This window comes from Helianthus annuus, chromosome 12 (genome assembly GCF_002127325.2).
Source record: "Helianthus annuus cultivar XRQ/B chromosome 12, HanXRQr2.0-SUNRISE, whole genome shotgun sequence".
NCBI classification, from domain to species: Eukaryota; Viridiplantae; Streptophyta; class Magnoliopsida; order Asterales; family Asteraceae; genus Helianthus; species Helianthus annuus.
Window position 1 is genome coordinate 57,753,150 of NC_035444.2, and position 13,696 is coordinate 57,766,845.

Here is a 13,696-nt window from a genome sequence, read left to right on the forward strand (position 1 = left end):
CTCTCCCGCCGTCGCCGCATGCTCTTTCTCTCTCTTTGTACGGCCTGAATGGGAGCGGTGGGGTTTTTAGTGTGTTAAAGAAAACCCCTAAATACCTCTTGAAGTTTACTGTTCATTCACTTGGTTTATTATCATATAGTAATTATAACAATTGAAATCATAGTTTGATACAAACACTATATGTTTTAACGATCAAATATGTTTTATTTTCTAAATGTTTACCATATAAAGGATTCGTCTAATTCACTCTAATGCGCATGTGACAAGGAAAGTCTTTTTATCAGTCTCCAAATGATAAGACATAAGAGTCCAACCCTTCTCCAAATGTTAATTTTGCTATATGTATAATTTGTTTTCATCATAAATCATCAAATACACCAAAAGCTCCAATAGTAACAAAATATTCTAAGTAATTACATATGATCACAAATAAGAAAACTAGGAAACACCTTGGAAGGAGGAAGTCTTGGGTTCGAGTCCCACAGACTACACTACAGGAGTAAAGAAATCCACCGTTCAAAAAAAAACATAAAATCTTGATCGTACTAAATACTAGATATGGTAATGTACATTTAATATAGTACATGCTCATGGGGCCTCTAAAACAAACCCTTGCTTATAATATATACATACATATTTGTAAAAGTCTAAACTAAACCTGATCTTCTTGTTTCAAAAGAGGGGCTCTCTCTTCCGATAAATCTGTTTTGCCCATACTACTTTCATCCTCTCTAATTTGACCCCACATCATTGTGTAATATCCAATTCCAGTTATCGCTGCGGCCATCAAGCTGCATTCACATAGTGAAACTATGTAATCAGTAAAAGAAGAGGTCAAGATGTCACATTTATTAATATAATTAGTATTTCGTTCATACCTTCCATAATGAAATGTTTCAGCAAAGCAAAAACAACCAAACATGCCAGCAATTGGAACACCAAGAGGCTTGAACATAGTAACATAGAACTGGCTTTTTCTTCGTGTGCACCATATATGTACATTGCTTTTTATTAAACTTCCAAATATCGCCTATTTGAAACATAAAACACATAACCAAATCTTTAATATGGTACATTGAAATAGTGACCATGTATAACGATACAATAATTAAGGTTGCTAATTACCGTTAAGACGATGACAAGGAGTCCCATGTCAAATTGCAACCTCCAAGCATTTGGGTCTCTTTCTACTATCAAAGCAAGCAATGCAGATTGAAATGTGCCAAATAAACTATAGCTAGAAGCCATCGTCATTACGTCTGGACATTTTTCGAGAGTTCCCACCTGCCAAAAATAAACAAAATACAAGTATATATGTTAAATATTGGATAACAATATATACACACACGTGCGCGATTTCATTTGTCGCTTTGGTTAGTGATTTATATATATGTCATCGCGCGGCAAGCAAAATGTACCTGTATAATGTTCCATATTGAGTAAGAAAAGGAGGCGGCTGCGAAAAGACTACAACCAAGAAGCCAGTTTTCATTTCTGGATAAGAAAACAAAGAAACGAGGAGTGGCAAGTTGAAGATGAGTTGAAGGGTCCTTCACCACTGGACCCCTATAGAGCATCATTGTTACAGCTCCCATGATTGATATCAACGTACCCACCAGTTTTGTTCGACTGCTTGAACTTCTTAAATCAACGTTTGTCTTTCTGTAAACAATCAATAGTGTGAAATGGTCCTTAATTGTGTATATAAATTAACAAATCCTTAATTGTGTATATAAATTAATAAGAAAAACTATATTTAACTGATCTTAGAGTTGTGTTGTGGGTCGAGACTATTTTTATGATTATGTCACAAAGCCATGCCATAGATCTTTATATTTTAAGAAATTTCGATGGTATAGATATTTATTTATTTATACGATGATTAGTAACCGTATGTATTGTTAACCAGCTGAAAAGACGTCATTTTCTGTCTTTTAATATGTTTTGATTCATGACCACAGGAGAGAGCAAACAAATCTGACGTAAGTTTTGTCTTTCCATGGTGCTTTGAGAGCCACCAGTTATGAATCTAATTTTCGTGGTATTCTTTTATTCCATTTTAAATCGAGTTAATTAATTAATAAATAACATTTGACTTATCATCATCAATTAAATATAAACTTAGTTTAACAATTTCACTTATATTCAAATTCAAATACAAATAAAGTTTGAAATGATTATTTCAAAACACTAAATTTTTAATGGAACAAGCAGAAGAGCTAAGCCATTAAATTTCTTTTATAATAATAGGTATGTATATATTTTTACACACAATATATATAGGTTATATAAACAAATTTGAGATCAAACTAATTAACTTAATTCATTTTTTATTATTTTTGCCACGTTTACCTACATATAATAAACAATCAAAGTGAACTGTTCACAATTTCTTTGTTTTGTAATGTTTTGTCTACACATAAAGAACAATCAAACTATTTTTTTTTTTTTTTGATTTTACGCCGTTGATCTACGCATATATGTGTAAACGAACAGGAACAATCGTTACATTCATACTTATTTATAACTTTTTAATATCAAAAAAAATTAATGACATAGTATTAGATTTCTTTTGTGTATTCTCGCAACAAAGTATTCTAATTAAATTAACAAATTGTTTATTTTTTTAATAACTGTAATTATTATAACGAAATTCTTTATCTTTACAATTTTGTGTTTGATTAAATATTTTTGTCAGAACTAAATAAGAATGATGTGATAATAAAGATATAAGTATTCATGCCACTAATAATCTCTTTTGTAACTAGTTCATAATTTGAAATTGTAAAATATAATGATCGAGATGTCCCCGTACTGGTATTACGCAGTTCATGAATAGGAAACATTAAAAAAAAGATTTAAAATGAAAAAAAAAAAAAAAAAAAAAAAACTAAGAACTTTAATTTGTTCATAAACTCAATGAAGTGCTTATGGCCAAATCAAACTTAATATATGGTGGATTAAATAATTTGCTGATCATAGTTCATTTCTTTTCTTACTTTCCATAAAGTTCTTGTTCTAAAAGCGTATGATTAGATACCAAAGCATTTCAAATTATTTTCATTCTTAGATTTAAATAAAATAATAAAACTTAAACCAACCTGCAAAGAACAGCAAGAATAAACGAAATACTTGGAATCAAACAGGTCATTCCAATAGCAACGATTGGAGAACTATAAGTCAATCCAACAAACGCTAGATTTTGTGCCATCGTCACCCTACAACAATAACCAACATACATTACTTAACATGTGTACATAATTGTGTATCAAACCGGTAATTAAATTTGATTATATACCTCATGTTATCTAGCAAATTATTCTTTATTTAGAACTTTTTAGTTTTATCATAGGTTAGTATATATGGAAAACATAAGAACCTTGGCCATTCTTAACTTTAACTATTTACAATAATAATCACCATCTTCCACGTATCAATTACTATATTATTCAATATTAATAACTTTATGGTATGAGAATGAGAGATGGATAGAGAATACAAACCCAAAGAATCCAAGAAGAAGAAATTGTAGCATAAATTCGTCTCTCCTACAAGACACTCAATATATAAAGCAACGATTAGTATATATTTTTCTCAGTTCATGCATGCATTCATTCATTCATGCTATGTATATAGAGATGATCTAGCTAGATATATTTTCAATCGAGGATTGTACTTAGTTTTGCTATTAAAAAGAGGTAGTGACGCAGCTGTTTATCTTCTATCTCGATGTAATTTCATTGGTTAATTAGTATTGTTTAAAAAGATATATCAATTGAAATTGAAAATACATCTAAATGATCATCTTATATATATGAGTAAATTAAGTTAGTTAAGAGGCTAACTTGTTTCTATTGATAATGAATGTGTTATAAGGTAGAAGAAAGATGGAAGCAAGTGCATTGGTGTAGACGACGAACACGAAGGGGCTTAGCCCTTTCGACAAGACGGTGCTAGCCAAGATGGTTAAACCGATGGTGCAAAACTCCATTAACACCATTAACATGCATGGCACCACTTCACCAAGCATCATACCTAGCTTCCTCTCCATTGATCTCTTCCTTCTATCTCTAGCTATCTAGTTTCTCTCTCTAGATAGATAGTCAAGATTTTTGTTGTAGACAAAGTTTAAAAGGAGTGGGTTAGAATGAGGTTTAAATTGCTGAAGTGAGAGAGAGTAACCCTTGAGGAAATGGTGAAGGTACTCTTGGGGTTTTGCAGCAACTCGAGTGACCCAATCACATAGAGGGAAGGCAATCTACCTATTTGGATCATTATTTTTATTTTCTTCTTTTTTTTCTTTACTATCAGGACCCACGATGATTATATGCAATATATGATTGATTGATCAATTACGCAAACGAGAGTATTTAAATCTGTTCAGGTATACTTATTTTATCTTGCTTTATATTTTTTTAATTGATGTAAATTATGCAAACTTTAAAGAAGTTCGCCGCAACGCGTTGCGGCGAATTTTTTTTCTTATTTAGTCTGCGTTTACATGTGTTTTGAAATTATTACGAGCGTGTTGCGAACAGAACTGCTGACAAGAGTAAAAAGAAAATGTATAAAAAAACACTAAAAGATACAGAGCCGTCCCCGAAAACTCTTGAAAAAATTTAGGCCTCGGGCAACAAAAAGAATTGGGCCCAAAATTATGGTTAAGGGTAAATGAATTACAAAAATAAAAACTTAGTTATAGAGCAAAAACTTGAACTTGAGACCTTTACATTATTTTGAGATGGTTTTTGCCATTACACCACCAATATTTCTTGCATAATAAACGGATAAATATACTAAATATATAATTTAATAAATATATATAAGTTTATAAAGACTTTTCGGACCCTTTGAAATTTTGGGTCTCGGGCGTCGGCACGGGTTTGCCGGGCCCCGAGCCGGCCCTGAAAAGATAACCAAAAGAAAATCAAACAAAAAAGTTGTATGGTAACGATGTTGTTCGTATGAAACACGTGGTCAGAGATGAGCAAATTGTTCTGGGTACCGGTACCAAATTTGCCGAACCGAAAGATCTTAAGTACCAATTCGGTACCGACTTTTGCCGTTCCTGCTACCGGTTCACAACCGTTTTTTACCTTCATATACCGGTACCGTAACCCGGTGTTCTGTATCGGTTGGCACCGAGCTCATCCCTACCCCTGAAACTAAAAAAAGAAAAAATTAAAAGTTGAAGAAAATCAACAAAAAAAAGTTATACGATACCGTTGTTCGTACGATAACCGTGATCAGGGATGACCAAATGGTACCGGGTAGCAACGCTGAGTTTCCCGAACCAAAAGATTTCCAATATCAATTCGGCACCAACTTTTGGCGTTTTCTGTATTAGTGTCGGTTTTTACCTTCATGTACTGATACCGAACAGGACCGTCCCGGTATTTTCAATACCAGTACTAGTTCGATACCAGTTGACACCAAACTTATCCCAACCCCTGATATTAAAAAAATGATTAAAGTTTAAAAGTAAAGAAAATAACTATTATTATAATATTAAAATAATAAAAGTATTAAAAAAGCTATATATTATTATAATATTAAAATTACTACTTATTTCAATTCATTTAGTAATATATAGTAGTAATGGGTTAACGGTAAAATATGAAAACTGATTCTGTTCATCATTTAAGAACTCAATTTTTTGAAATAGTAACTCTTTAGTTAAAATGATATATTTTGATTTAAACTATGATGTTGCTAGTACGGGCTATTTATTTTCTATAAATAATTAGAATTCATAAGGGGTTTTTTCACAGATTTATAGGGGTTTTTTTACAGATTTATTAGGTTTCCTCTTTAATTGGTGTATATGCATTATTTTACTGTAAAGTTGTATACGATCGGGTAGTTCTGCTGGTGACACGATGTTCGTCGGTGATCCAAAATTTGCCGTTAAAAAAACAGACATAAAAATATATAATGAGGTTTACTTGTTCTTGGTTATACTAGGATGAAATTTATATTTATATCATCTTTCTCTTCTTCTTTTTCTTTTTTTTTTTTTTTTTTTTTTTTTTTTTTTTGTAACTTGTAAGGACACATCCTTTTTTTAATTAACTTTTTTCAATCTATAAGATATTTTGTTGGCACAACTTTCTTGGTATATACGTGTAGGATATACATGAATCATGCTAGGGCCGCTAAAACTTACAGTATAACATGATCATTATTTAAAACTGATTTAAGTAGATATCCCAGTCTTTAATATAAAATTCAGTTTTACGAATAATATGAAAGGGTAAGGTTATTGTAAAAAATGTTAAAAGTGTGAGAAAGGTAAGAAATATTATGAAGATAACATGTGTCCTAAATCTAAATTAATTCAAAAGGGTAAACAAGTAATTTTATCATTAATTCAATTAATTAAAAACTTCCTATAACCGCCACCTTAATTATAGAAACTGGATTTTTTTTAAAAAATCTCTATAAACACCATTATTCATCAAGTATATAACACCATTCAGCAAGTATATAACACCATTCAGTATGTATATAACACCATTCAGTGAGTATATATAACACCATTCAGCAAGTATATAACACCATTCAGAAGTATATAACACCATTCAGCAAGTATATAACACCATTCAGTAAGTATATAACACCATTCATGGACTAAACATCTGATCGAAACATATTTTTTTTCTCTATATAAGTATAACAATATGTAGGGCTGTAAACGAACCGAACGTTCAGCGAACAGTTCGTGAACCGTTCGGCGGGAAGTTCGTTTATGTTCGTTCTTTTAATAAACAAACGAACATGAACAAGAAATTTCGTTCGATTAGTTAAATGAACGAACATGAACAGAGGTCTCGTTCGTTCGATTGTGTTCGTGAACGTTCGGTATAGTGTTCGTGAACGTGTTCATGAACATTTGTTGATTTGCGTTCGTTTATGTTCGTATGTTTGTGTTTTAGTTGAAGATCTTTGTACTTTCTTATATTTTATTTGTACTTTTTATATTATTAAACTTTTATTTATTTTATTACCCTAACAATTAAATTAGGAAAACCCACTTTCACCTTAATTGTTTATGCATCATTTCCCTTTCATTTCTCATTATTTACATCGGCGAATACGATCGACCTCCGTTTCCACAAGAAGGGATTCAAGTTCGAGTGTAACTCTCTGGGCCATCTATCTTTATCATTCGTCGGTTTCGCCAAATTTATTTGTGTTCGTGAACCGTTCGCGAACACGCTCATTTCCTTAATAAACGAACACGAACATAAAATCTCTTTCGGTAAGTGTTCGTGAACACATTTATTTCCTTAACGAACGATGTCACACCCCGTTTTCCACGTGTCTCACCGGTGGGCCCGGTGGGGGATTACCGTGACGATGTTGGCAACAATATAGTCAAACCACACAATTATATAATGCACAGCGGAAGCTTAAAGATAAATATATAAACTTCAACCTCTGGTTGTAATATCAAATGTATTACAGAAGTTGAATATATCCACAGCGGATCAAAAGTAATAAATATTGTTCATTCAGATGCATCATCGAGTTTGCGAGACTATGTACGATGCTTAGGACGCCTATACCAGCCCATTTCGTATAGTACCTGCACTTAATCTTTTTGGGGAAAATACGTCAGTTTACACTGGTAAATACATTCAACTGACACATTTGAAAATGTTTATTAAAATTGATTTGAATGCACAAGGCACAAACTCTTTTATAACTTGGGAAAATTATAATAAAATCTTGTGAACGTTTTACATGTTCTTTTATGCGTTCAGTAGCCCGGGTCGTGTCGGGTTAAAGATTTATAGACACACCACATTGCGTAAAACCGTAGTATAAAAACTAACGGCTACGTCTTTTAATTTAATGTCGACACTTTATACCGGGTGTACGCCTACACCGGGATGTCGATGGTCGTGGCCATTTCGTAAAATGATGCCAAGGATATCCGGGACAACGGTCATTAAACCCCCCAAAGGCTTTTAAGAAACAAAACTGTTTAAATGAGCCGATCATATTATTTAATTAACCACCTAAGCGATGGAAGAATATAATGCTCAATCAAGCGGTATTAATATACCGTAACCCAAGCCCATATAGGGGAAATAAGTTAAAGTATTTACCTTTGCAAGTATATTTCCTTAATTTGGATTAAATCACCGATAGCTTTTACTGGGGCTCCTAATCTAGAACGAAGTTTTAATTAACCTCTTAGAATCCTAACGAGTCTTTATAATGGCCGTAGCCTAGACCGGTTGGTTCCGATATATATAGATATGGTTTAATCGCGCGAAAGGCGAAAACCGAGAATGGAATGTGATTCTGCCCCAAACAAGTTCAGAGACTTGTTTTATATGGGTTCAAGGTTCACACTCTGGATTTTGGGGTTTAAATAATATAATTTGACCCGTATCGGCTAATTTATGAAAACTAGTTTCATAAGCCGAACCGTGCGCGCAATAGGCGAAACGGTTAACCATGAGAGTCGTACGCTTATTTCCTAAGTCAATATGCCTTAAATGGGTTGTGGTATCAGTAGGATACCTTCCGTGACGCCCGTAACGAGTTTAAGTTAATATTATGCCCCGTAGGGGTTTTTCGGTCATTTTAAAGACTTTAAAAGGGCTTTTCGAGTTCTACAGGAAATCTAAGTTTCCCGAACAGCTTATAAAGCTTAAAATACTTTATTTATTATTTGGAATCAGTAGCAACTGGAATCGGGTCAAAAGACCTTGTAGAACTCATGTTTTGGCCGAAAAAGGGCATATTCGGTATTTACCGAACCGTAGCCATAACCGCAGGTTATGAGCGAGGTAAAAATTATTAAAAATCTTTAAAATTCCCAAAATATTATTTTAATACAGTGGGTAAAAGTTTTGGTGACGAAATCTTGGTTTAGATAGGTGTTATGCTAATTGCGCCGTTAATTACTAAAGTTTACTTTAAATGCGCCATTTAGCATAACTCTCATTCTAGACCTCGGATTGACGTGAAACTTTAAGGACATGCTTATAATTTAATAAGCAAGGTTCTGGTCCGTTCACGTGTCCGAAATACTCGTTTTAATTTCAAAAGGCCGTTACGGTCAACTTTTAGGCGAATGACGGAAATGCGCAAAAGACTCGGATAACTCATGAACCGATCACAGAGGTTTATACCAACATGTGACCTGGTCCTAAGAGAGTCCTAAGGCATATCTATACCTCACTAAAACGGGTCAGAACTGAAGTCAAAGCAAAAGTCAAACTTTTGCGACATTCGGCTCCGAACCGGGTCAATATAGCAAATGATCGATTCAAACGAGCGCAAACAAGTTTATATACTTAATATCATGTTTTATAAGTGTCAAAACAGGTTTCATAACATATACATTACAGATTATGCATAAATCGCTAAAATAGCTTTCTGTTGACTTTTTAACCGCACGTTTGACTTGATATTTGACATAGTTAGAATGGTGATCAGGGGGAACCCTTTTAGAGGTTTATTACCCACATAATTACCTGCTCAAAACTACTTTTGATCCGTCATAAGACTGAACCATTACTGAGTTATTTTAAAGTTAAACCGTATTTACGACGGTTTGGTTCTTAGCCATTTACTAAGGAAATGTGAAACCACAAAGGGTTAGATCACTTACAGAAGTTGAGGGAAGACTTAAGAACTCAGAGTGATGCTTGAGAGCTTCTTAGAATGATCAGATAGTGTGTTTTGTGTTGTGTGAATGTTATGAGCCAAACTTGGCTATTTATAGTGAAACTAAGCCTTCAAGATCATCACAACTCAGCCTACATTTGATCATGGATCATGGGCAAGTGTCCCTAAGGTGTATGGGTCAAGTGTAGGGTGCCCATGCCCCATTTATTGAGGTTTGATCGTTCACAATGCTCAAAAGGCAAGAAACTACAAAGTTTCTGCATCTGGGCACTTTACGCGACCCGCATGGGAGTCCCATGCTTGTTTAACGCGGGTCGCCTGATATTCAAATATCAGGCGCGTATTTTAGGAGGCTCGCGACCCGCCTACACTTAGGCGATTACTTAACGCGGGTCGCGAGAGGCCAGATTTCCAGAAATTTTAAATCTTTTGTAATGATTATCAGAATCCGGTAATTAATAACGAAATCTTTCGTAATGATTTACCTGACCTTTCGGGTTTGAAGGGGTAACTTTGCGGTTTGGCCCTCGGTTATTTATCGATAGGGGCCTCGTGTTATTTACCCGCATTATAAAGTCCCCGGTTAGTTTATTAATTATTTGGAAAGCCTTAACTTTCACTGTTGACGCTTTTAACCCTTCTCATACGAATTCGAGTATAACTTTCTCGTTTTAAGACGGAACTTCGCGGAATTTATACATTATATTCTAGTGAGTGTATAATACTGTTACGAAGCCTTGGGAACGTTAAAGGGTCACTCAGAGGTATAATTAAACATGTTGACACAGTTAACCCCTGTAGTTCGTAATTTCTCACTTTCTTCCGTGTTTCGCTTCCGTACGATCTATGATTTATTCGTTTGAAGGTACAAGCATTATTTAGGGTTACTATACAGTATATTTACCCTTGTTGACATTTATAACCCTCGAATTTATATAATTTCAAGGTTTGTCAAAATTGGTCCTTTATTTATTATAGATGCCACGTGTAATCAAATGGCACGTGTTAACACACTATTGGACACAAAAATTCGAGGTGTTACATCCTCACCCCCTTAAAATAAATCTCGACCCGAGATTTACTCAAATAAATAGGGGTACTTTTCTTTCATTGTAGCTTCGACTTCCCACGTATATTCAGGACCTCTACGAGCATCCCATTTGACTTTTACAATCGGTACGTGCTTTCTGCGAAGCTTCTTTACCTGTCGATCCTCAATCGACAAAGGTTTTTCTATGAACTTTAAGCTCTCATCTATATGCACATCTGTATGCGGGATCACCAATGATTCATCGGCGAAGCACTTCTTGAGATTGCAGATGTGGAACACATTGTGAATTCCATTGAGCTCTTCAGGCAAGTTCAACTTATAGGCGACTGACCCGACCCGTTCAATGACCTCAAAAGGTCCTATGTATCTCGGACTCAGTTTGCCTTTCTTGCCGAAACGCATCACCCCCTTCCAGGGTGACACCTTAAGCAACACTTTTTCACCTACTTCGAAGTGAAGATCCTTACGTTTTGGATCAGCGTAGCTCTTCTGCCTATCGCGGGCAGCCTTGAGACGTTCCCGGATCTGAACAATCTTGTCCGTTGTCTGGAAAACAATCTCTGGTCCTGATAATTGGACCTCTCCTACTTCCGCCCAACAAACAGGCGATCTACATTTCCTACCGTATAATGCCTCGAAAGGCGCAGCCTTTATGCTGGTGTGGTAGCTATTATTGTAGGAGAATTCGATTAGGGGTAGGTTCTTATCCCAGTTACCACCTAAATCGATCGCACATGCACGAAGCATGTCTTCTAGCGTTTGGATAGTACGCTCACTTTGACCGTCCGTCTGTGGATGGTAAGCCGTACTAAAGTTTAGACGCGTGCCCAAAGATTGCTGGAAACTCTTCCAGAAGTGAGATGTGTATCTAGTATCCCTGTCGGAGATAATAGACACAGGTATGCCGTGTAAGGCTACAATCTTATCAACATAAAGTTGGGCTAACATATCGGAGCTATACGTCTCCTTGATGGGTAGAAAATGAGCTGATTTAGTCAGCCTATCGACTATGACCCATATTGTATCGTTTCCTTTCCTGGTTTTGGGTAACTTGGTGATGAAGTCCATAGTTACGCATTCCCACTTCCACTCGGGAAGTTCAGGCTGTTGTAGCAAGCCAGACGGCTTTTGGTGCTCGGCTTTGACTTGAGCACAAGTCAAGCACTTTGCTACATGAGCGGCTACAGACTTTTTCAAGCCTATCCACCAATAATTTTCTTTTAAGTCTTAGTACATTTTGTCTGCACCAGGATGGACTGAGTATTTGGAACTATGGGCTTCCTGGAGAACAACATCTCGTAGTCCTCCATAAATCGGAACCCATATACGTCCGTTCAATCTAAGGATTCCATCCTTGCTAAGAGTCAACTGCTCCTCAGTTACTCCTAACTTTTCATTAGGATAATTAGCTTCCAACACAGCCTCTCGCTGTGCAGCCAAAATCCTTTCGATTAAATTGTTCTTGACCTCAATGCTCTTGGCACTGATTCGAATAGGTTTTACCCTTTCTTTTCTGCTCAAGGCATCGGCGACTACATTCGCCTTGCCGGGATGGTACTTGATTTCACAATCGTAGTCATTCAAGGTTTCCATCCAACGGCGCTGCCTCATGTTCAACTCCTTCTGGTTGAACAGGTGCTGGAGGCTTTTGTGATCAGAATAAATCACAAATTTAATACCATAAAGGTAGTGCCTCCACAGCTTCAGTGCAAATACAACGGCACCCAACTCCAAATCATCGGTGGTGTAATTCTTTTCGTGCACCTTTAATTGCCTTGAAGCATAGGCAATCACCTTGCCCTTCTGCATAAGCACACACCCCATGCCCGTGTGTGATGCATCGCAGTAAACTACGAATTCCTCTGTACCTTCCGGTAATGTTAGCATAGGTGCGTTGCTTAGCTTTTGCTTCAGTATTTCGAAGGACTCTTGCTGCTTTGGGCCCCAAACAAACTTTTCTTTCTTCTTGGTCAAGGAAGTCAAGGGCGCAGCAATCCTTGAAAAATTTTCAATAAACCTTCGGTAGTATCCTGCTAATCCCAGGAAACTACGGATTTCGGTAGGCGTCTTTGGCTCTTGCCAGTTCATGACTGCCTCTACCTTAGCGGGATCCACTTGGATACCACGCTCACTCACAACGTGCCCTAAAAACTGAACCTCTCGTAGCCAGAATTCACACTTCGAGAATTTGGCGTAGAGTTTCTCACGCTGTAGTAATTCGAGAATGCAACGGAGGTGCTTCTCGTGGTCTGCTTGGTTCTTGGAATATATAAGGATATCGTCGATGAAGACTATGACAAATTTGTCCAAATACGGCTTGCAGACGCGATTCATGAGATCCATGAACGCCAGCCGGTGCATTTGTGAGCCCAAAAGGCATCACTAGGAACTCGTAATGACCATAGCGAGTCCTAAATGCTGTCTTATGTACATCCTCATCTCTGACCCTTAGTTGATGATAGCCCGACCTTAAGTCGATCTTTGAGAGAGTATGCTCGCTCGCTCCTTGCAGCTGATCGAACAGATCATCGATCCTCGCAAAGGATATCTGTTCTTTATGGTACTTTATTTAGCTCTCGGTAGTCGATGCACAACCGCATCGATCCGTCCTTCTTCTTTACAAATAGGACTGGTGCTCCCAGGGAGATGAACTAGGTCTGATAAAACCTTTTCGCCAGCAGTTCATCCAACTGGGTCCCTCAGTTCTTTCATTTCCCGTTGGAGCTAGCCTGTAAGGTGCTCTTGCTATCGGAGCCGCTCCAGGAATAATGTCTATTCTGAACTCCACTTGTCTATTTGGTGGGCCAAACCAGGGTAGTTCTTCAGGAAAAACCTCGGGATATTCAGAAATGACAGGAAGATCCTCGATCTTTCGGCTTAGGTTCTTCTATTATCACCTGGGCCATGTAAATTACACAGCCTCTGTTTAACACCTTGAAGCTTTTGAGCATAGATACGTCCTCGGGTAAACCCCGTACTTGCGTATCTCCTCGATGG

General features: G+C 36.3%; 1 protein-coding gene across 1 annotated transcript; it reads right to left on the minus strand.

Moving 5' to 3' along the window:
* Nucleotides 1-348: 348 nt before the first annotated feature.
* LOC110895023 (WAT1-related protein At1g70260) lies at nucleotides 349-4,250 on the minus strand. The gene is made up of 7 exons (XM_022142281.2): nucleotides 3,846-4,250; nucleotides 3,504-3,548; nucleotides 3,102-3,218; nucleotides 1,419-1,662; nucleotides 1,126-1,284; nucleotides 879-1,030; nucleotides 349-791 (listed from the first exon to the last, which is right to left on the minus strand). Exons 1-7 carry the CDS (start codon nucleotides 4,049-4,051, stop codon nucleotides 653-655), a joined length of 1,062 nt encoding a protein of 353 aa, XP_021997973.1. The 5' UTR covers nucleotides 4,052-4,250; the 3' UTR covers nucleotides 349-652.
* Nucleotides 4,251-13,696: the final 9,446 nt, after the last annotated feature.